The sequence below is a fragment of the Pangasianodon hypophthalmus genome, chromosome 4 (genome assembly GCF_027358585.1).
Source record: "Pangasianodon hypophthalmus isolate fPanHyp1 chromosome 4, fPanHyp1.pri, whole genome shotgun sequence".
NCBI classification, from domain to species: domain Eukaryota; kingdom Metazoa; phylum Chordata; class Actinopteri; order Siluriformes; family Pangasiidae; genus Pangasianodon; species Pangasianodon hypophthalmus.
The window spans coordinates 15,008,624-15,034,397 of record NC_069713.1 but is presented as its reverse complement, the minus strand read 5'-3'; the positions used below and the strand labels follow the sequence as shown (position 1 = coordinate 15,034,397).

Below are 25,774 nucleotides of genomic sequence, written 5' to 3'. Positions count from 1 at the left end.
CCGTAGAGCTGAGAGAGCACAATCCGAGCCACGTCATCCCAGAACAGCCTCTCAGCTCTTCAGTAAACGACTATGGGATAAAGCAGCTGATGGTGTTAGGAGTGGACAGGAGAAGCAATCAGCCTGTTTCAGGTATTGAGCAGAGACATGGTTGAGGTTGAACAGGAGATGACTGAAGAGCTCTCAGAGAGAAGCCACGGTATAGGTTAATGGAAGCTTTAGAAAGCTCAGCATTTGAACAAAACCGCAGGAAAAAAAAACACTAAGATTGCTGTTCATATCGACTCTGACAGAAAGTTCCCTCAGGAGAATAAAATGAAAATGCACGATATTCCCACAGGAGAGGGAGATGGTGTTCAAGATGAAAGCAAAACTGGCTGCCAAACAGAGGCCAACATAGCTGATATATACATGTCAAATCATATTGTTTTGTGCAGTAGTTGCACTATAATAATGTTCATAGAAAGTCAACAAAGTCATCCTTATGATTCCTCCATATACATCTGTCCCAGATATCAAATAAGAGCATCCATTACTTTGTTTAATAACATTTAACTGGCTGCAAGCTGGATAGTGAAAAACAGGATTAACCAATCAGGATCATGTATTTGAAAACTACTAGCCAACTAGCTCTACTCTGAGCACAGACATATCGGGGTGACAGTCAATGAAGTACTGGAGGTTTGCTGCAAGACAAGAAAAAGAAAAGTAGATCTGGCACAACAGAAACACGTTTGCCCTATCATCTGGAGATCGCATGTTAGAATCCCAGCGATGCCACAGCCATCCGGAGCCAAGGGAGTAAAATTGGCCATGCTCTCTGAGTGGGAGGGACGGCATACTATCTCTCCATCACAGTGACACTAGGTACTCTTGGGCATCTTTGAGCTTGTGCATGTAGAAGAGAGTAGATAGTGCTCTCCTCAGAGTGTGTTATGCTGTCCTATGGTGTGCTGCATGAGTGCAGCAGTTCGAAAAGATCATGTGTCTTGGAAGAAGCATGTGTTAGTCTTCATCCTCCCCGGTTGGTAGCTGTCAGTTTATAGGGGGAGCTGGCTGGTGAGTGGGAATTGGCAGGTGAACAGACTGACAGAACAATGGAGGAAAAGGTAGATCTGGTTTTATAAAGTAAGATGTAGATGTTAATATTAGCGTAGTATTTTTTATACATTTTCAGTGGAACTGTAATAAAAGTATTTTATTTCTTATGTCTGTTCATTTTAATATGGCAAGATTGTTTAGATAGTAGATAGTGGATATTAATAATTAAATGACAGACTCTGAATACCACGACTGCTTCTACTACTGTCTGGCATCCACCCAAAATGTGTAAACATGCCACAATTATTAATTTAATTGTACAGATGATGGTGATTCTATTTAGCATAATAATGTTCCTCTGATCCTAATTCCTGGCTACACCAGTGCTACCAATTCATCTGTTACTATTCCAAAAACCAGTGCTGTCTAACATTTATTTGACCATCATTTCCCACCAGTTCATTAATTGGATCCTGAACATATGGCACACGTTGATCCTTCAGCCTGAATCTTTTGACATACTCTCTCTTGCAAGTCTTCAATTCTTCTCTTGCATTTCCCCAGACCCCTGAAGCTCCAACTGTCCAGTAGCTCATTCAGTACTTTCATTCATTTTCATTCAGTAGATCACCATGCACAGTGGGTTTTCTAAATTCAGCAGCCAGTCAGCATTTTACTAGCAAGACACTGCAACACTAAATGTAACCTTATACCTCTTCAGTGTATAGAATACAAATGGATGAATTAGTAATTTTGATTACTAATTAACTCTGTGTTGTTGGGAAAAGTAAGAGAATTGTGTGTGTTGGACTGTGTGCGATTTTAAGTCCTGCTAAACTGGATATTAAATAACCACAAATGTACTACATACATAGGACAGCTGACAGCCTTTTTCTTACATTCTTGTTTCCACAACATCGATAGTTTTGACATTACCTTGTTAGCTGGGTCACTTACAACTGGTTCTCTCCTCCTCTGTGTACTCTTTTTGATTATTGCATGCTGTCTGTTCTGTCATTATTTGACCAGGTTGCTTCACATCAACTACATGTTTGGCGTAGCAAAGCTTCCGCAAGGTCAGCGTAGATCAAGCGTTTAGGAATCTCAATTTACAAATCTATCTGTGAGATAAAGTGGCAGAAAAATTGTCAGGTTGAGTATAGAAGCTGTGTGTGCGCACAAGAAAACAGTCCACAACTGGTACATACTGTATGTAATACACTTTTTAAGAACAATGTCACCGCAAGGTTCTACTGCAAACTGTGTTGCCTGCCCATGTCAAATTTTATCTTTATTTTGCAGCTGGACAGGTGTTTTTCTCAGACACTGCACACAACAAACTGACCAGCACAATTCAGCAGTTTGGCATTTAAGGGCAGCAGCTTTGTAGAGTTAGAGTTTGTCCTTTTTTCATAGTTTATCTCATTTTAAACAATGGCCAGGCTCCCCTACTTTATATTATTTCAGTTTAAAGTAGAACATGAAACATCCTCCACTGAGCTAATAAGCCTGTGCTGTGAACATTTTAAACACAGAGTTGGAGTAGTTGATCATTCTAGTGTAAACCTGGCTTTGTCACTCCTCCAAGCTTGATGATGTGATGTAGGTGGCAGTTTGACAAGATGCTGAGGTTGGATTCATGGATGTCAAGGAAAAGTGTGTGTGAGCTTTTATCCTTCCTCACTGGATTCACTGTCATAGGACAGAGGAGAAAATACAACAACAGTGGGAACTGGCAATTACAATAAGAAAGTGGATAAAAATGTAAACATTTAAGATCACAGTAAACTAGCAACTACAGTAAGAATCTGGAAAAAAATGTTAACAATTTAAACATCATAAACGTAAACAAAAATTACTACAATGCCTACAGTTCCAAGTATACATTATAGATATATTTATATTGAAATAAATATTTATATCTATATAGATATAATAGATATATATAGACATATTTCACTTTTTAGAGATATGTGGATTAATGTGATTAATGTGATTAATGTCAACAGTGTATGGTGAGACGTTATCTACAGGGGGCATTTGCATTCACCAACTGATAACTAACAAAACATATGTTATTCCACATATATATTTATTCATGTGTAATGAGTTCAGCTGTAGCTAACATTAAAATTAGGTTTAAAAATTCACTTTACTCTGCGGATCACTAAAATGGAGCACCATACGGAGAATCATCACCTGTAGAATGTAGTACCGTGTACTGACCACCAAAATTTATAGATACTTACAAATACAGTGAAGGAGCTATTAAATTTTAACTATTAGCTGAAACTATTTCTTTGTGTCATATAATGTATTTCACATTTGAATTATATTTCTTTCCATTTCCAATGCACAATACAAGGACAATAGGTTTTGTATGAAAAGTAGTTGTTGTTACAAAAGGAAACACATAACATTGTGTACAATCTCTAGAGATTCCTCCAGTATCTTATGTTGTAACAGAGTCAATCTCAGGGGCCACTAACTCTTCTGTCTAATCACAGCCACATTACAGAGTTTCTTAGAAAAGCACGGACACCACTAACATCACATTCCCTGCTTATTTCTCTCTCTTTATCTCTCTCACGCACAGCCAGTTGTACTGTTATATATCAGGAGGTCAAACAGATGGGCAGTGAAATAGGGTCCCTCAAAGAGAACTGTATTCAAGAAATTTAAAACCTCTCAGAACACTGCTGTCAGGAACAAAAAAATAATAAAATAGTTTTCCTTTTTATTATTAGAAGCAGCATAAGTCTAAAGGCTGACACTAAGCAAAAAGAGCTCACGCTGAGGACCTCAACAAACATAATGAACTGCCAATCAGAATAACCCAGATGGACAAACTATTGACTGTGGTTCAAGTTCATTTCATAACACTTGTGTATAACAATAGATTTTTTAAAAATCTTTTTGTTATTTAAAAAATACTCCAGCACTTTTCAACTGTGTCTAAGTGTACTGCATCTGCAGTGTACAGTATGTGTAATTACCACAGAAAAGAATATCAATGTGTTTCCCAGTATTAAGAAAAGAACAGAAATCCCACTGATTGAAAATTCACTTATTATGGAAATCTAAGGGCAGGTTGTTAGAGCAATGAATAAACATTTACGCAAAAAACGTTTTTTTGTAAACGAATTATTCATAAATGTTGCAGTCATACAATTAAGCCCTAAATGAAGCTCTCAATCTGTACAATTCATCCTTTCAGAGATGGAGCTACTTTATCAGAGAGAAAATTTGTAGCTCAAAGTAAGCATTCAGTTTCAGCCTGGTTATGCATGAACAAGGAAAAATAGCATTCTCTCATGTCTGTCTTATCCTAAGACCTTTATAGCTAGAGTGTAATTGGTGTGATTTGTTAATAATTCAGTAACTGTGCTTAGATTTCTATTGTAGTGTTTAGAGGAAACTGGTTATCGGTCCTTTTCTCAGTATTGGGAATATACAGAACTTCTTGTGCATGGTAATCACACATACACTACAGATCTGTTGGCTAGAATATTCCTTTAATCTAAACACTGCTGTTACATTATCACACTTCTGTGCAGCTTCTCTACTTCTCTTCTGTATTTGTTATTTCACTTAAACTCAGCATCTCTGGCCATGGTTTTTACCAGTGCAAATGTACTTTTATTTGTCAGGACGGTGAATAGAGACAGAACGAAAAAGACTTTCCAGAGTCTCTTGTGTGTACATACACACATTTTGCTGCATTCTTCTCTCTTCTCTCTTCTGCTTTCTCTATTTTATTGCAATAACCCTTTGACCTTCCTTCCCTCCAGTGCATCAGTTTGAACACAGCACTGGCCTATGAGTCTTCATGAGTCTTCCTCTTTCCCCCATTCTCTCTCTCTCTCTCTCTCTCTCTCTCTCTCTCCCTCAGTCTTGTGTGAGAGTGGGATGATGGGGTTGGAGGTAGTCAGTGGTGCTTTGCTTTAGTTTCACTCACAGCCTCCACTCTCGTATACAGCGTACTATAATACAAGATATCTTAAGCATCTACAGCCTATTACTCTTGGCAGAGAGATAGAGGTAGAGAGAGAGGAGAGAAAGAGAGAAAATGACAGCAAGAGCAAGAGGACAGAATACAAAATTAACGAAGATGGTTAATTAATTAGATTAAGAAATAGTTGAGCCACCTGTGTATGTCAATGATTCTGAAGCAGGGAAGTGTGTGTTTGTGTGTGTGTGTGTGTGAGAGAGAGAGAGAGAGAGAGAGAAAGCACATGCATGCATCTATGACTGGATGGTTTCATTTATAAGCAACTTTGTTATGGGAATTGCTAACTCTGGACCTTTATTAATTTCTCAGTCCCTGACCTCCACTGCCTCTCTCTCTCTAGCTCTGCTTCGCTCACATGCTCTCTTAATAACATGTAAGAGCGTTAGTTAATTGAGTTGTCTAGGAGCTGTCGGCACAAGCAGACACACGAGTAAAAGTTCAGTGGATGGGATGCATGTTGTTAATGAGACTCCTGTTGCTTTCATTACTGTTTATTTCACCCCTGTGATCAAAGCAGCCAAGAATGAGAATCCTGCCCAGAGTTCATTGCCATTACTCTATGATTATCCCATCTTTATCCTGTGTACATTGTTTAGAGTCTGTTTTTATTTGGCTCCTCATGATTCAGTGGTGGTATATGGACATGGGGAACACAGGGGATGCATCCATCCACCTGCAAAGAAATTCAAAGGTATACACCTATTGTGGAAATGTACACTCTGTTATATCCTGCTATGAAACTAGGCCTATATAACTAATTTAGATTAATTTAACTGACACTAAGCTGTCTAATGGTAATGAATGTTAACCTATATAAAGAGCAGTTCAGCTTTACCTACCATGGGCATCACACCACTCCAATCTGACACATTGCATTCAAGCTACAACATCCATAAACCTCTGAATGTCATGTGGGATGTGATGTGATGGGGACTTTATAGCTGAGAGTACTTCTAGAATGTCAGACTCACATGTGGTTATGATTTCATCAAACCCAAACTCTCTCCCCCCCTCTCTCTCTTTCACACACACACGCACGCATACACATATATATATAGTACTGTCATTAGGTGTCACCATTAAGTGTCACCATCAAAAGAGTGTTATACAATAGGTTGATGTTGAGTTTAGGAGGTTTTTAGGAAGTGCCTTGTTCATTTTCACAACTGACCCCACAATTTTCACAATTGACCCCACATGGCAATCTCACATCACTATTACTATTGTCACTTCCTGTTTTCGGAAGTTTAGTCACTCTTCCTCCATCGTTGGTAATAGCTTTATTTGTGATAAATGCATGTTAGTTAGCTCTCTGATGGAGAAGATTGCAGCATTAGAGGTGCGCATCCAGACTCTAGAGAGGGTTAGTGAGAGTGAGAGCAGCGTAGTTTCTGTAGGTGAAAGTCTGGATGCCTTAACAATCCCCCATTAGAGCATTGGCATTAGAGCCCTCACAGCGGGGCGAATGGGTGACGACTTGGCGGCATAATTGCAAAGCCAAAGCTAACTCTAAGGCTCGCCCAGGGGAGCACCTCTCCTCTCCGCTTCACGTGTCCAACAGGTTTGCTCTCCTCAGTGAAGCACCCGCTGAGAAACCTGAAAGAGCTCTGGTTGTAGGTGACTCTATTTTACGGCATGTGAAATTAGCTAGGCCTTTAGGGGCACCAGCAGCTTTAGTTAGGTGTATACCGGGAGCCAGGGCGCCGGACATAGCAGGTAATCGTAGGGTCTTAGGCAAGCATAGGTTTTCAGAGATAGTTATTCATGTAGGAGCTAATGATATATGCCTTCGTCAGTCTGAGGTTACTAAGAGTAACATGGTAGAGGTGTGTAAATTAGCGAAGGCGATGTCCGATGCTGTAATATGCTCTGGCCCCATCCCCGTGGCAATGTAGCTTACAGCAGGTTATGAAGTGAAGTGAAGTGACTTGTGGCCAAGTATGGTGGCCCATACTCGGAAATTGTGCTCTGCATTTAACCCATCCAAGTGCACACACACAACAAGTGCACAGTAGTGAACAGTAGTGAACACACACCGTGAACACACACCCGGAGCAGTGGGCAGCCTTTTTTGCTGCCCGGGGAGCAGTTGGGGGTTCTGTGCCTTGCTCAAGGGTCTCACCTCAGTTGTAGTATTGAGGGTGGAAGAGAGTGCTGGTCATTCACTCCCCCCACCTACAACCCCTGCCAGACCTGAGACTCAAACCCACAACCTTCAGGTTCACCTTCGGGTTGCAAGTCTGACTCTCTCTATCCGTTAGGCCACGACTGCCCCAATGGTCGCTGAACTGCTGGATGTCCAGGTGGTGCTCCGAAAACAATGTGGGCTTTATAGATAATTGGACTATCTTTGAGGGCGAGGCTGGCCTTTTAGGGCGGGACGGTGTCCATCCCACTCGGGAAGGTGCTGCTCTCATTTCTTGCAGCATAGCACATAGTCTCAGAACAGGCCTAGTTAATCAGTGACAATCCAGGGCCAAGGCCAGGGAAAAGACAAGCAGGCTAAACCGACCGTCTGCTAGCTGCTAGCTGAGTCGTCACTTAGGTTCCACCGTATTGAGACTGTGTCTGTTCCCCGAGCTAAACAAAATTATAGACATACTCAGACAGTTTGTTTTAGTAACCTAATTATCATAAAATTAAATCAAACCGAATGCATAGCCAGCACCGTTGATCTGAAGCTAGGACTGTTGAATATTAGATCTCTTGCGTCTAAAGCGCTTATTGTTAATGAAACCATTACTGATCAGGAGTTTGATGTGCTGTGTTTAACAGAAACATGGATTAAACCAAACGAGTTTGTAGCATTAAATGAAGCTAGTCCTCCCGGGTACAGTTACATACATCAGCCCCGTCTAACTGGCAAAGGAGGAGGCGTCGCAGTCATCTATAATGATAATCTAGGCATCACGCAAAAACCTAGTCATAAGTTCAACGCATTTGAAGTTCTTTATACTAACATAACATACGTAGCCACTAAAAATAAGTCTACCCAGGTGATTGTGGTGTACTGTAGCCCTATAAACATTACCGTTAACTTACTGGTTACCCAAATTCATTATTCTCTTTTTATACTGTATCAGAGATTTTATCAGAGAATTTAATACATGATTTTTAGCTGCTTTTCTTTTGGCTCTGTTTAATACACAGCCAGTGCTTATGAAAATGTCCTGTACTAATTTACCAATGTTTTCTTTCTACTCAGGTTTAAATTTGTCTGTGTATTGACTGAGTAGACCACGCTAGTCTCTAGTCTTTCAGGTTATGTGTCCTTACAGTTTCTGTACCTTGTATTGCTATGCCTTCAGCACATTTATAAGTCACACTGGATAGAGTTGTCTGCAAATTGATTAAGATATGAAGTTGAAAAGTCGGAGAAATTGTTTTGGCACCTGATTCATACATGTAGGAAAGTTGAGAGGCTAAAAATGGCAACTATGTCCCTAGTGTTGATTCTGTTTTTGCCTTTTTTTTCTTTCTTCTTTTTCCCCATATCTTTGTCATTCTCTCTCATTCTTTTTTTTCATTTTCAGTGAGACATTGCCTCTGCCTTCACCTCATTTCAGACACTTTTTGTCTTCATTTTTCTTCTCTCTCTCTCCCTTGCTGCCTCTTTACGTTGCACTGCATTCTGTCTTTTATAACCCCATTGTTTTTTGCTGTGTTGCTCCTGTTTTTCTCCTTCTCCATTCTGCATCACTCTTTCATTAACTGGCACTTTCTCTTCCTCCTTCTGTCACCTATCTGACCATAGTTGTCATTCTTCTCACTCCATCTCTACACCCTGTTCTCTCCCACTAAGTACAGGTTGCAACATAAATCCCCTGGGAAGCCTTTATCCACTGTTTTCTCTGTAACTTTTTCTCTCTGTTATTCATATGTTTCTGTTGAAAGCAACTGAGAGAACCTGGAGAGTGCGCAGACCATTTTTTCTGACCCTGGAGCTAAAATTGTAGCACAGCTTAGCAATTCTTCTTCTGGAAGAAGAAAAATACATTTAACCATTTTTGTCTTTTTGTGTACAGTTTTACTGGTGTGCATGTGTACATTTTCTGAGATTGATGCTATCGTTCACACATTTTTCAAGATTATCATTTGAAATATATGCTTTTGTGTGTCCTCCATTAATCGTTCACTCCTCTCACTTTCTTATCCTCACTCACACTCACACAAACACAATCTCAACCAAACCAAATACAACTTAGTGGTGACTTCATTATGTACTAATGGCCCATGTCACAAACCAGATCACAGTAGAATAATGCCATCTAATCTGCTGCAGTCACTGTGAGTGTGTGTGTGCATGTGTGTGAGTAAGTGAGTGAGTGAGTGAGTGAGTGAGAGAGAGAGAGAGAAAGAGAGAGAGAGAGGTGAAAGGTGCCCCTAACTGTATGGGCTGTTAGCAAGGGGCTTAATTAAATCAGCATTGATTGCCGTTCTCTGACATTAGCGTGGGTGTGTTATTGATTGATGGCATGTTTGGAGAGAGATCCAAGCACAATTGGCTCTGGATCACTATCAGGCTCTAATGTCTCGAGAGATGGACAGAAAAACCAGCTCCCATTAGCCACAACACGGCTCTCGCATTCATGCATCCTATGTAATTTTGTGTTGTTAGCTGTTCACTGTTGGTCACATGGCCATTAACAAACATTCATTTCTCTCACTGTTTTGTTAATGGAAATTTCCACTGTGTGTGTCTTCACTATGGTTAAGTGCTCAATTCCCTGTAATTTATTTAACAAACTGTCTCTTTCTGTCTGTTTTCGATTCACAATCATCCATTGTTAATGCCATGGTTTTGTTTGCCTGTTTTGTTTTTCCCTCTCTTCCCTTATCCAATGGATACTCTGGGTATACTCTATACTTATTAGCCATTTAATCAGGTAAACCTACCGTATAGGTGACTCTGTAGTCATACAGTTATTGATCTATCAGACAAAAAGGGATTACCATAGGATGTTCAAAATGGTTGGGATGTGCATGAAGTAAGGAAGAACACGCAACAGTCCGTGTGCTGTTATAGTAAAATAATCCACACTGGGGTGATTCATTATGGCCTGACATTCAGCAGAGGGCCATTAACACGCCAAAGTGTATTATTTTCATATAACAGCATGGCCTGAAATGTGCTATTCTGCTTATACCACAGAGATTTGCCAATGATTGCAATTTTTTATTTATTAATGGCTGACAGATCACACTTTTTAAGCATTTATACATGTAATATTTTGGAAGTTAGTTAGTTCCTCTTATCATTTTATTTTACAGCAGCTATAAACAGTCACTCCCTCACAAACCTCTCTTTTTTTAATCTCTGTTGAAGTTAAAAAGACAAAAAGTATAGCTTGACATGTTACTGAGAAACTGGAAAGTCCTCTGTCCTGAAGACTTTCCCATGGTGGAATATTAATATCAAGTGCTGACACTGGAGACTCCTTCCATAAATGTTATAAAAATGTCTCGTTACAGAAAGCTTCACATATCAATGAGTATATTTTTTTGGTAAATAACAACATGCTTCTTAAAAATCTGTTTATTATTAGGCTTACATTATGCGGCTTATGTAGGCATTATAATGTATTATAACAAGCACTTTGATATAAACCTATTAAACCTATAAATCTCTTGTGATTCGAGACAGCACTGTGGTATAATTGTTTTTGTCAAAACATGACATTCATTGTATAGGGTTCTAAAGTTCTGAGAGTGTAGATGAGCTCTTTTTCCCCACTTTAAGTATGAATTGGAAGATAAGGTAATAAAGATAATCTGGAAGATAATCTATCTCACATTCATTCTTAACCCAGCTAGAACCTTATAGGTCATGTTTCCTTAAATTTCTTCACGTCATTTCTTCCATAACAACAGCTAGCAACACAAACACTGATGTTCATGGGGAAACTAAGAGAAGAATGGCTGATCATTGCATTCAGTTAAGCACCATCATACCATACAAATGAAGGATTTCTTCTTTTCAGTGGTGAGCCACTTCAACAGCAATGGATATAACATTAATGAAATAATTGCACTGCCAGTTCTTCAGTGAAGTGAGGCCATTTCAGGAAAAAGAGATCATCAATATTCTTGGAACCCTATGCAATGACTGTCATGATTTTAGAACAAAAATCATAAGCATGGTCCTTGCACAGATGATCAAGGACTTTTATCTAAAACTACCTCTCTCTCTTTTCTCTTTCTCTCAGTTTAAAATATATGAAAACATATAGATAGTTTTAAATATATGGATTATATTTGATATTTTACTACCTTAAATGTCATTTTCGTGTCCTATTCTTTTCACAAAACAGAAAGAGAAGCTTGATAGATATACTGGTCAGTATATTTACTGGCAATATATATCTCATTCTCTATCTCTTCATCTCTCTATGTTCTCTCAGGGATTTCTCTGGAGAATGTGTTTGACTACAGCGAGTACTGGGAGGTCACTCGTGGTCTGTATGCTCCTTTTGACTGTACTGCCACTATGAAGTCTGGGAATGCTGATGTCTATGAGAACGAGATCCCAGGAGGCCAGTATACTAACCTGCACTTCCAGGCTCATAGCATGGGTCTGGGCAACAAGTTTAAAGAGGTGAAGAAAGCGTATGCCGAGGCCAACAAACTGCTGGGTGACCTTATCAAGGTAAACCAGTTCCCGTACATCTCCCTTTCTCTCTCTGTGTGTCGTTCTTGCTCTGTCTCGCACACTGTTATTGACTGTCTCAGTTCTGTAATTTGGTAGAAAACCATTCTCTTGGGGAAAGCGCTAGAATTTTCTATTATGTGAAATTGATTTAGCTGCCTGACTTTTCCTGTGGAGCTTCCTAAATCTAAAACACATAATGTAATTTACTTCCAAATCAAATATAAGCATATTAGAAGCACATGATAGGCCCAGTGCCATTCTGTTTATATTGTTTGTGTGAAGATTTATTACATAAATAAAAATACTATTCATTAGAAATTACACATTCATTAAACACAACCAGGGGAATCCTAGTTAGCTAATTTACTGATTTGCTCTATAAATCTACTTAATTCTAGTTAGCTAGGATCCGTGACTAGTCCTTGTAGACACTAAGCGTGTGTGTGAAAGAGAGATTGGGGGTTAATCTGCATATCAGTTTCTACCTCAGCCCCAAAGCATTTAGTTCTTTCTTGCCATGCTCCACCTTCCCTACAGCTGATCCACTGAAGCATATTTGACATTCTTAGATTTTGCTCCACCTCTGATGGCTTCCTGTTCGATGCAATCATTTACGCAGGCTCTCCTTGCAAGTTTTCATACATGCATCTGCATCTTATTGTTATTCGTATCACACGGCCTCTCCTTCGCAGTCTCGCTGCGTCTCTCTCTCTCTCTCTTTCAGTCCTCTAAAGTGTCTGGTTTTAGAGGAAGTTGATGGGATCATTAGATTTTTAGAGCTTTCATGAACCTTGTTTAAAACTTAGTTCACTTCACATTTGGCGCTTTGTGTTGAAACATATATATAATAACATGATATATATAATCATCTTTGATAAAGTGGTTGGTTGGTTGGTTGAATATTTTTTCAGTGTTTCTAGTTAACCTCATCATCACAATCATATGACTGACATATGACAAGATATGCATTGAGAAGTATATGATGTCATGATATTTTAATATAAGACAGCTCAGAATGTATCAGTACACAAATTTATGTTCACGTAAAACTGTCACTTCAGAAAAATGACAACTGTTGCCTATTGAAATAAACCTACATAAACAAATATAAAGTGTTACCAAATTCACAGTGGATCCAACAACCACAAACAAAAGCAAAACTCATGCAATTTTCTATGCAGTGCACAACCTTCTATCCAGATTTTCCAGAAAACTAATGTCCATACGTGTAACGTGAAAGGATTGTAGTCCCCTTCATGCTGAAACCAAGAACAAACAGCTTATTTGTGTGTATTGTGGTTACCTATGTTGATCTAATAAGAATCATTGCTGTACAAACCCTGCTCTGCTCTTCAGCTACAAGCTGCAGAATAATAAACATTGTTGTAATTATTATTTGAACAAAGTTCACATCACATAGACAGAAGACGGATTAAAGGAATGAACTTAGTAAATTTAGTAAGCTATAGGGCCACCAAGAGCACCAGAAGAGCTTCACTGAGCTTGGCCCAGATTCTTCCTGCTTCTGGAACTGTACTGGAGCAATGAAAACCATTCTTCCAAAAGATATTCCCTCACTTTCTTCAGTGTTTTGATGACAGCGGTTGAGCTCACAGTGTAAAATATAATACACTGCTGCAAAATATCTCCCAGGTTCATCTGGGTTGAGATCTGGTGACAGTGAAGGTCATAGAATATGATTTATATCATTCTCATCCTCTTCAACCATTCAGTGAGCCCCTGTAGCCTGTGGCTGGGGATAGAGTCGTTTCATCAAGGACAAAGGTGATCAACCAGAAGAACTTTGTATTGATTTACAGGGAATGAGAGGACCCAAACCATGCCAGCAAAAAGTCCTACACAGCATAACAGAGCCACCGGCTTTTCCTTTAATTTGTAGCCCGTCTGTTGAAATGATGATGCAACCGTCTAAGCCTTCACCTATTGTCAGAAGAGCTTCAATTTAAATTCTGACAATACTGCAGCCAAAACCCCTTTATTTCACATAAATACAAGTAGTCTACATGTGAGCAATTAGCTAAAAACTATTAGTATGCCAACAGATCCCCTGTGTGGAGTATCCTGCTAAAAAGAGTTACAAGCCAAGTCCTTTTCAGTGTGTTTAGTTTCCTGCATTAAAACATTACATATATTACTGATAGTTTAAATATACCAATACAGTAGGCATTCTTTGTCTGTTTGTCAGACAGATTCTCATTGTTGCACTGTTATATTGACAGTTATGACTCACACAACATGAGTCCACTCAAAATAGCCGATCTGATAAAGAAGCTTTCACACAATCACATGTAGGCCTAGAGATCCTTCACAGCTCAATCATCCAATACAATACACGATGATAGCTAAATCTGGCTGGTTTTAGACCTTTTTAAAAGCAAAACATGATGAGATTGGCTAAGGTAACACATGCATGCAGCATTTTGTCTGAATACAGTGCATTAAATATAAGTTATATATGAGTGTCAATGTATAGGAAAAACTCAGATGTTACTACTACTAGCCTAACTGATGCCACATAATATTATTCCCTCACTTTATCCTGGTGAGAGTTGTGGTGGATCTGGAGCTTATCCTGGGAACACGGGGTGTGAGGCAGGAATACATCCTGGATAGGATTCCAGTTATCCGTGCCACCACATACATCGCATAATTTAATATTTATATTTATTTAGGACATCTTTCACTTCATAATGCTGGTTATTGTTTTAATTTTCACAGAAAGTCCAAAGATCATTTGTAGCTACAGTATGTGTTTTTGCTTTGCTTTTTCTCAGAGTTAAAACTCTGGTCTGGTGCTATGCAACACTCCATTGTAATACATTATTGATGGAAAGCATACATTTTTATCAAGATTGCCATATCTACATGATAATAGCCTTCACAAGTGTGTACACACTTTATGAAGGTCCTAATTTGTTTGACATGAAGCTGCATAAATCTCAAATATAGATTGATTTAGAATATCAGTGAGGATGTCACATTGACAAGGCAGTTTTCTGTTGATTTTTGACATTTTATAATCAGTGAGATGGCATCTCCTTGCATCCTTCATGAAATTAAGCCATGCACTGCTGGTTGGCTAGATGTTGTCTGATAGGAGAGAACTAGCTAGTGAAATAGGGTGAAGATGAGGGAGTGTCTGATTTGAATAGATTTCTATGAAGTTTATGCTTCACCCACACATGTAAATGAAAAAGAAATAGGCGTGATGCATAAAATCACAGCAGGATGAGTGGGGTCACATTTTTACGCGCATCTTGCCAGACTGGGGATTGAAACATTGGTTAAAAAGGAAGCACATCTGTTCTGTGAACACACTTGAGACACTTCAGAAATGCTTTTTATGTGAACTGGCCTTTAGACTGTCCCTCATTGCATCACTTTTGCATTATACAGGTTCACTTGAGGACTGGGTTGACATTAAGGTAACACCAGCAGAGAAACAATAAAGAAAGGCTCTATAACCTTTAACATTCTCAAACAATAGCATTTGATTAATGTTTCTTACCAGGGCTGGTGCCTCAGAATCCTTTTCCAGAAGCTATTCATTACCTTTAAATCTTAATTCATTAGCTAAGCAGTTTCAGTATGGATGTAATTAGCTCGACTTTGCAATAGCTAAGTAGGTCTTTCCCTTCACTTTATCAGTCACAAGAGGAGGAAATATATAAGGTATTACTTTCAGCACCAGGTGGAAGAATATAGTTGAATGTGTGAAAAAGCCAGGGATTACTTTCATTAACACACCACTGTTAAAAACCTGAGACAAACTAAGGGTTGCGACCTCACGTGGGGTCGCTGGTTTTACAAACTGGATTGTGAGAGAAACACACAATCTCCTCTTTTTGTTTCATTCAATTATTTTGCAAATTAATATTAGAAATATTGAAGACAGATTTTGTGTGCTAATATTTTGAAATGATACTGGAAGTCACATTCAGACAAGTCATGTTTAAATTAATATGCCGTTTTGGTCTTTTTCACTATCCTGACACGCTGCACAAGTGTAGTTCAGCAAAAAAAAGAAAAAAAAGCATTGTTTCTCAAATCACATTCTTATGTACTGTTACTGAGTACTAACACTCACCGCTTTTCCAATTACAGCTATCGATTGAATTTTGAACAACTCGCATGTAACCTTCAAACCTACCGAAAGGTCTGCTGTGCGTAGCAGCCTTCTGGATTTAGATTAGTAGCTTAGTAAATGCTTTTAGTAGATCTAGGTTAGTAATGCTTGTGAATGTAAGGTCAGAGTTTTTCGAATTAAGATGCAGCCCATGACAACAATCATGATGACAGCGGAAAGTTTTAAGTGCTCGTCAGTGTTTTTCATCAACGTCGCTGTGCATAAAATAGCTAAACATTTTACAGCTCAACTTTGAAACATGACAGAATGGGATGTTTTGGCTCTGACATGCCATCAAATGGATGTCACTTTTAAATCTTCAGAATGTAAATAGGATACCCAAGGAGTGTGTGACTACTGCTACTTCTAAGTGTGCATGCAAAATCATGCTTCAAGTATAAACCAGGCTGCTTTGCATCAGTCCATATCACACCACCCCAGAGTAAGCTGTAGGCGTAACACTTCCCACTAGCCTTGTAAGTCAGTGCAAGGAATATTCTTTATCCTTTATAGTCACTTATGACACACATGCATATGTTACTGATATAATAAAATGTTCAAATGTTACAATAGTCCTATATTATAAATCTGAAATTATAAAGATGTAAGGTGGTCAAGGCTTGGGGTCAGAGAAAATTCATTTCATTCATTCGTCCAAAAAGACCCCTGGATTAGCATGACATTGAAGCTAAATCATGTTGGATCCAGTAGAAAGTTGTAAAAGTACACAGACAGGGAATAGCTAGGGTATAGCAGAGTGATGTTTTGCATCTTGAACAATGCGTGTGCTTGTTGGGGTCAGCCTGCAAACTATTTCTATCATACTCCACTGAGCATACACACACATGCACATATATATATATATATATATATATATATATATATATATATATATATATATATGCACGTACAAATACTTCTTGAGTTCAAAGCTTTCACTTTCCTGCCACTGGCCAAACAGATGCACCCCGTCAGCCTGCAGGAGATTCAGAGCACAGTAACACAGGAAGGAGTAAACACTCTCAAGGATGGAGAGAGGGAGGATGTAAAATGGTGTGTGTGTATGTGTGTGCGAGAATGTATGAGAAGATGTGTGTCTGTATTTCAGTGTGTGCGTGTGTGTGCCCTTTGTCTCACTCTATGTCTGATCTTCTTTTAATCCTGTCTCAGTCTCATCTTATTACACTTCCGCTGACAGCCTCAGTAACCAGCGCTGACAGAAGCTTGGCCTGTGTTAGCTTAAGCATGGGCTCAGCCACTTAACAAAACCCCTATCCAATTAAGACACTATGGATTTTTGAGCCAAGCTTTAAACCCCTAGTTAAACCAGATGCTTTATATTCCAAGTTTTCAGCAGCACCTGGTTCTGCGTTACTCCATTCGAACCGATTACAGCTAAATTACAGCCTCAGGAGGCATGTCGAGGATTGATGGTGGAACTACAGATCCCGAAGGGCTTTGCAGTTCCATTCTGGCTCCAAGCCAGTGCTCAGACTGCAAATGCCTATGGTAGGATGATTATCAAACAGCAAATTAAGTCAATTTCATCAGTTCTGCATGGACTGACTCATTAATTATGGTGCGTATTCAGAGTCTTCATCTGTTTGTACTCTAGAAGGGGAAAATTCAGGTGTTAATGGTGGAAACTTGAGAATATCTCATTATTTGTTTTGGTACTGTGCACAAATAGATATTTGGAAATGTCAGTCACCATGTTACCTAAGCAAATCTCTTGTATGTTTGCAGTAGTTTGTCAAATAAAGCATTTCGGAATCTGCTGATGAAAGAACAGCTAGTCTACGATGTTGAAGATGACAGAGACAGCATTTCTGTTTAATCATTTAAGGTTGTGGAGGCAAAGTGTCGTATAAAACAGGTGGAGGAGGTAGACGAGAAGTGAAGTGTGTGATCTTAGAATAGTTTTACTTTTAAACACACCTGTCCCAAAGTTGCTAAATTTCTGGAGAGCAGCTCACAGAAATCCTCATGCTGTTCCTCAGACTTGTGTGTGGTTTTGTCGAGGGTTTTAGATGGCAAACAAAGCGGGCACAAGCACATTAAGAGGTATCACTGCCTAGCTAAGGAATTATTTGTGTCTTGGAGCAGATTAATTGGCTTTAATTACTCTATTGTTTTTGTAGTAGTTCTGTAGGATTTGACTATACCTTCAAATCTACAATGTTGAGTTATCCTTTGTGTTAAATAGTTACTTAAAGTGGAACCAATGTTTTTTTCCACATGAAACTTTTTGTGCTTGGTTTAAATTTATAATTGGTGCCTCTCCTGTACTCCCTTTCTTATTTATATTACACAGGTTATGTTCAGGTCTTTTTGGTCTGAGAATAAAACAGACATATATATCCATGCTACATAGTGAATAGAACATAAAGGTTAAATAATCCTGAGTTGAATATGATTAAGTCTGTATGAACTGCATAGACATACTAGAACTCTATGATATGAGATCAGAATTGGGGTGGCAAGGCTTATTTCCAGGATGGCAGCTTCCATAACACCTCCACATGACCAAGCTGTTTCTAATAGGAAAAATGGGCATAAAGATTAAGCTAGCTAATAATTGGAGTTACTGTTCTAGCTGGCTAGCTGGCATATAGCTGTTAACTCTTGTAGACAGACAATCTAACACAACTGTCATGACAAATCTAAGACTGTCAGAGATATATCAATGCTAAGTCGATTCTCGTGAACTCAGTGGCCTTAAAAATGTTCAACTTCCAAAGTAGTGAGTCCCAGAAAAGGAGTTTGTATTGCACCTCCTTGTTTTCTTTCCTTTCCCTTAGGAAAGGATGCATGGAGGGGAAACAAGAATAAACTCATTTAATCCTTGCCCACTGAAGCGTACTTTAAAGTCACTTACGTGAATTCACTTGATAACATGTCTAGCTGAATTAACTGTATAACAGGAACAGTGATTAAACAGAGATTAAAACATTATTGAACATATACTTCACGTGCTTAATTGATATTGATAAGATTCTACTCACTGCCTGATTCTCATATGGCCATTTTTTTTAAACGAGGCATAGTTCAATTTTTTTTCCCATTGCCTATTTAATTATGATTACTAATTTTGTATTTGTTGTTCTTTTTATTTTAGAATTTATTGGAATTTGTTTTTGGGAGAAGCGGAGCATTTATACCATATGCTTATGTCATACATAGAAATCACTGGTGTATCCTTCATCTAAACACCTTCTGTCTAATCTCACTTTGATTCCTTTGAGTGTATTGTAAAAACCGGTACATCCAAACAGATGGTGGACGTCAATCATTTCTGAGTTCACAGGCTAAAGGATGTAGGACTGAGGATTCAAGGAAGTATCAGTTACAGTTTTGGAATGCACCCACTCTCATCATGTGTCTTCCCCTGTTCTCTATGTGAAGGCACAGGATGATATAATCACAGCATTGTCAAAATGTTTTCCTAAGTAATGATGCTAATGTTGGTCTCTTCGCCTATCTTGGCAGCCCAGCCAGTTAGCTGACAGGCAGCATGACGATGTGTCGCTTGGCTGAAATATGAAGCCTTTAGCACAAATGAAAGACGCTTTGACATTTAACGTTTCGTGTCTACCCAGCGTCCCCCCCCACACACACTGTCTCTCACGTGTCCATTTGTCAACCACCCACCTGCTCCCTGTCTTCGGTCTGTACTGCCTTCTCTTCGCTCTTCTGAAATCTTTTGTTCTTTCTCCTCTATTTTTGGTCCTGCTTGTTCAACTAACCCATGGGAATTATGTCCATCACCACTGGAACTTTATCTGTATGCCAGTTCTGTGCCATTTCAGTGGATAGTGATCTTCACTGACAATGCAAAAGGAGCAAAGTTTTATAGTTTTCTCCCTCTCGCTCTCTCTCTCTTCACAGGTGACTCCGTCATCTAAGATTGTGGGAGACTTGGCACAGTTCATGGTTCAAAACTCACTCTCTAGGGCCGAGGTAGAAGAGCGGGCAGATGAACTGTCCTTCCCTCTGTCTGTGGTGGAGTTTCTGCAGGGACACATTGGCATTCCTCACGGAGGCTTCCCCGAGCCGTTCAGGTCAAAGGTAAGAGACCATGCACGTGCAACAGCACATGAGCACACACACTCATATTCACTGACCCAGCAGTAAAAGCATAACTACACCTTTAATTACTGCATACACCATGGAAAATTAGTGAAATAACACAGAGTTTGCTTGTGAGCAAAGCCACAGTGATAGTAGACAAACTCCCTGCCTGAGTAGTATCACTGTTTCCCAAATAAGCCAAAGGCTGTGTTTTATCTCTCATAATTTTAAATCCATGCACAATTTACTCCTGCACTCAGGCAATACATCTTATGAAGGTTAACTAGACCACAACAGCGTTACAAACAAAAGGCACCTGATTTTATTCAAGCAGATTTGTTTAAAACCATCAATTAGCGTTTAAGCTTTAATTTTGTCACTTCATTGTTGTCAAGATGCTACACGGTTAATTAATTTTTTAAAGAGAAAATTGAGCATTTCTCTGTTTTTTCGCCTCTCTGTTTAGAGTGGCATTGTGTCTTAGGGAGAGAATGGGAATTTTAATCAGGCCTTCTCCTACTGTATACCAGGGAAGTGTGCAGTATTCACTTTGCAGCAAATCCTCCTATCAGCAAGAACAAGCTGGTCCAAAAATTGGCCTCTGTCTTTAACTGACATTAAAAAATATGTATTTAATGGCATACATAGTACAACAATGTTATTTTCTACCTAGTTAAAGAAGTGTTCCACATACAAATCTCCAAATGTAATATGAGGGAAATGAACACAGCCTTTAGCCAAGGATTACACAATCTGAGCAAAAAAATAAGACAAATGCGTATGCATCAACTGTTGGTTTTTTCAGTAGATGTCTATTTTACGTAAGAATTATGCTTTATCATCACTCTGATTATATCAGGGTGGTAATTTGTTTACTTACTTATCCCAAAGATAGACCTAACTCTAGTTACAGATTGCCTGGAAACTAATTTCAATGAAACTAGTTTCACTGTATGGAATTACAAATTAAAGCAGCAATCTGTAATGTTTAGAGCCATCTGTACAAGCTATATATGCCATGTAGGTTGTCTCTTTAGGAAAGCAGCAGAGCTGAATTGTTTTGTACAGGCTTGGGGTGGAGCTTATTTCTGGGCCAGAAAAATGTAAAAAGAAGCTTTCAATGAAGAAAATATTGAACACTGTAAATACAATAAAATAAATATAAAAATATAATACTATAAATATAAAAAAGGGGGGGTTTCAATGGTTCTTTAAGGCTTTATTGGATAATGAAGAGTTCATAGCTTCTGTGCCAGAATTTCTGGACCAAAAAAAGGAGCTTTAAATGAAGAAACTACACTCTTCAAATGGCTCTCGAAGAATTTTAAAGGGTTTATTGTATAATTAATGGTTCCTAAATTTGAACCCTTTCTGATAAGGAAACACTAGAGGAAAACTTCAAAGCTTTCCTCTAAACATTACAAACAGCACCTTTAATTTATGGGTTTTGCATAGAATAATCCCTTTAATGTAGATGTCTGAAGTTTAACAGGTTTTAGTATAGATTTATACTGCTATCCATATACACTGAGGCAGTTTATTAAGTACACATTTCTAGTATTTCATAAACTACTCAGTAAAGTTCATTTTACCACAGTGTGGTCAAAGTTTTCCATCCCCAGTACTTGTGTCAGTAGTTTAGAAGGAAGCAACATCTCTGTCCTTTAACTAGGTCCACTGAATTACACTAGGAAATTGAGAGTGCAGTACGGTTTGTTTGTGTATCTGGGGGCTTGAAAAAGAAAGAAAGGTGCTATTCTGTAAATTTCTCCTCATCTGCACTTGTCTTTTGATGTGCTTGTTCTTCTTCCTGGTAAGTGTTATGCTGTTCTGGTTAATGAAATCTTTCTGGAGGGAAACAACTGACACTTCATGCATATACACACTACAAAACAACTAAGTTATCAAGTCATGAGGGAGACTTTTTGAGGGCTTTGCTGTCATATTGATGACATTCCTTTTTCTAGCAGAGGGTTAGTCGGCTTTAAAACTCTCCCATTTCTCTCTATCACACTTCTGCTCAAACACGCACTCAATATCCCTGAGGAACATAACACCCTGGAGCCCAAAAATAAAAGATCAAACGGTGTTTGTCAGCGATGGCAGCATTTCCATACAAAGCCCTGCAGGGAACACTATATTGGCCTTCAAAGAGTGACATGCACATTTAGCATACTGCCGTGAGAGAGATGGAGAGATAGAGAGAGAGAGAGAGATGGAGAAGAGAGGGACACAAAGATTAATGAAACCTGTTCACCATTCAAGTGAGCAGTTTAGTTCTCGGGGAGGTGGAGGTAGAGGAGATGGAGGCAGGCATATTGATAGAAAGATAGAGGAGGAATTCTAGTGCAGGTGTAAAAGTAAGTGCATAAATAAGAGCATCGAAATGGCATTGTTTCTGGATCATTAATAACGTTTTGTTCCTGGTTTTATAACACTACTGTCCCTGCCAAAAGGGCTTAGTGCTCAGCTTTTTTATTGCCCTTGACTATGATGGGGTTCATTTTATGATGCACAATTTTCCACAAGAGTAAATACTTTTGCTGCAGTAAAGCTGTCAACAAATTAGTGAGTTAGTGGTCATGTGATGATGTCTGTGTGTTTAAAGAAGCTGTGCTGTTTTGTCACATATTAAATATAGTAAAGTAGACTGCGTCTAGTTTCATGACCTAATTAAATACAACATTCTGTTTTAAGACTCAGATGTTTTAAATTTATAAAACTGTTTTGGTGTATTGTTTTTGTTTAATCCACCATCTACCATGTATATACACTACATATACTTATGGTATGGAATAATGGTATTTTAGACCTACATAGTGTACTACTGTATATGCTCAGTAGAACACTCTGTAAGAGATTTACACAGTAAAAATATGATGGCATAAACTACTGAATGCAACATATACAGTATAGCATTAATCAAGCTCTGTTTTCTCACACATAAGTGCAAAATACAACAACAAAATAAAAAAAATGGCAGCAAATCTAAAAACACTACAACAGAAAGTCCAAAACACCATAACAGAAAGTCAAAAACACCATAACAGCAAGTCAAAAACACCATAACAGCAAGTCAAAAACACCACACAGCAAGTCAAAAACACCACAACGAAAACACCACAACAGAAAGTCCAAAACACCATAACAGCAAGTCAAAAACACCATAACAGCAAGTCAAAAACACCACATAAAAAACACCATAACAGCAAGTCAAAAACACTACATAAAAAAACACCATAACAGCAAGTCAAAAACACCACACAGCAAGTCAAAAACACCACAACGAAAACACCATAACAGCAAGTCCAAAACACCATAACAGCAAGTCCAAAACACCACATAAAAAAACCACCACAACAGCAAGTCCAAAACACCATAACAGCAAGTCAAAAACACCACACAGCAAGTCAAAAACACCACAACAAAAACACCATAACGGCAAGTCCAAAACACCGTAACAGCAAAGCAAAAACACCATAACAGCAAGTCAAAAACACCACAACAGCAAGTTAAAAACACTATAACAGTAAGTCAAAAACACCACACAGCAAGTCAAAAACACCACAACAAAAACAACACAACAGAAAGTCAAAAACACCACAACAGCGAGTCAAAAACAACACAACAAACAGCAAGTCAAAAACACCACAACAGCAAGTTAAAAACACCATAACAGCAAGTCAAAAACACCACAACAGCAAGTTAAAAACACTATAACAGTAAGTCAAAAACACCACACAGCAAGTCAGATACACCACAACAAACTGCAAGTCAAAAACACCACATCAAGTCAAAAACACCACAACATCAAGTCAAAAAAAAATACACACAGCAAGTCAAAAACACCACAACATAAACACCACAACAAAAACACCACAACGGCAAGTCAAAAAACACCACAACAGAAAGTCAAAAAACACAACAGCAAGTCAAATGCCAATAATGCGAGTTTGTGAAAGGAAGTTCATTTATTCAGAAGAAAGAATTACTCCTCACTATAATGACACATTAAATCATTTTTGCCAGGCTAAGGGCAAACAGGCATTTCTTTTTCCTTCTGATAGTCATATGCTGTAGCCAATCAGCAACAAGCATGTGATGTTCAGTAAGAACTAACCCTTCCCATTTTGAGTTAATGACGTGTTTTGCTGTTGCATTTGTTGTTATATTAACAATTTGCTCTTATATACATTGTTATATTAACAATTTGCTGCTGCATTTGTTGTTATATTAACAAACCAAATAAGCCTTCCAGAGTCGAAGTTGAAAAATCAGAGGTTTCCATCTTTAAAAATAAAGCTTTAAGCATCTTTGAGCCTTCATATGTATTTTTAAAATATATAACAAAATAAAGCTGTCGACACCCAGAATATCATCACGCCAGTGACAGTACTGTAAAGGAAAATGCCACAGGAAATCATGTATGAAATTGTTCTGAGTTATATAAAGCATTTTAGCATCCATTGGGGTCTATATGGCCAAACAGGACATATCCCATGGTGCATTGCACTAGTGATTTCAGCTGTTGTTTCTTCTGCCATGGAGATGCACTGTTAATGCTGCCCTTTTACTACTATAGACCAGCCTTTAGGCTATGCTGCATCAAACACACATTACTATAGCCCAAGACATTATGCGTGTCTGTGTATGCATATTTGTGTGTGAGCACATACAAATGTGTAGGAGGGTGTTTGTCTGGATGAGAGCGCTAACCAGTGTCCATGTGGTGCACTAGAGATCTTTGGAGTGGGGCCTGAGAGCTCGAGTGTCCTATCTCTGGGAATCGGCTCATCCAGATTAACTGAGATAGGCAGGTCCAGCCTGCCGTGAGCCACCAGAACAACACTGATAAGTATTCTCACACCAGACACACACTGTGTCTATTCAAGTGTCAGAGTTTATCATCATTCCTCAATTATTAGTCATCTATACATTTCTAGCATTAAAATGTCTTTCACACGTCCTATTTAGAAACACAGGCTTAACGGATTTACCATTTTGTGTGTGTGCGTATTATAGTGGATTATGTTGACTAGCATATAAAAGACTTTGATTTCTTGCTGTAAGCCATCACAATGAGCTTCTTTTCTCAATCCTTAGAGCTAAGAAAATCAAACTAAAGAGAGGCCATTGTATCCTAAAACACTCTATCAGGCATTTTCCCAAACCAGGCAACACTCCAAATTAAACACCTCTGAGGAGACGGCAGTTTCCGCTCCAGTTCAAACCAAACCTGCCATCTTCTGCTCTTCTGCATCCACTCTCACTGTGTCGCACTCACACCGAAACACGATTCTCTCCTCGCAAATAGCCACAAAAGCCATCAAATTAACGAGGGGTGACTGGGAAATGTGGGAGGCATCTATGAACTGCATCCTGTGTGACTAATAACATTAGCGAGCACTCTTTTGTGTATCATTCCTCTACTGAGAGAAAAAGCTACTAAAACCTTCCAAGGCAGTCCTTAGAGAGGCTCACCATGCATTAATCGGCATATTTTATGTATGTTTCTCAACAGCATTAGCTTAACTGAATTTGCTAATGGCTAGCTCGATTAGAATAGGCTCAGTAGGAGTGGAAATAAATGTGCTGAGGGTTCAGGCCAGAGTGTGTGCTCTTACAGACCCTGCCTCTGTTTTAGCTGGGAGAGCTTTGAAGAGGAGCTTTGTTCTTGCAGACAAAAAAAATTGCAGCACAACTCTAATAATGGCTTTATTTCAGAACTAGGCCTCAACTCCTCCTGTGGGGATTTTTAACTATTCACACAATGAACACGGTTATATTGTCAAAGCAAAAAGCATAAATCAGCACGCTTAAAGATGCAGTTTGTTTAAATGTTTAAAGTTGCTTT

The 25,774-nt window shown here is 38.7% G+C and overlaps 1 protein-coding gene across 2 annotated transcripts in view; it reads left to right on the top strand.

Annotated features, from left to right (window-relative positions):
* Positions 1 to 25,774, top strand: part of pcxb (pyruvate carboxylase b) — a 202,602-nt gene that overhangs the window by 166,531 nt on the left and 10,297 nt on the right. For both annotated transcript variants that reach the window (XM_053233022.1, XM_026936435.3), the window contains exons 17-18: positions 11,455 to 11,699; positions 19,738 to 19,917. In XM_053233022.1, the coding sequence (XP_053088997.1) occupies positions 11,455 to 11,699; positions 19,738 to 19,917 (425 nt within the window). The remainder of the gene's footprint in view (positions 1 to 11,454; positions 11,700 to 19,737; positions 19,918 to 25,774) is intronic.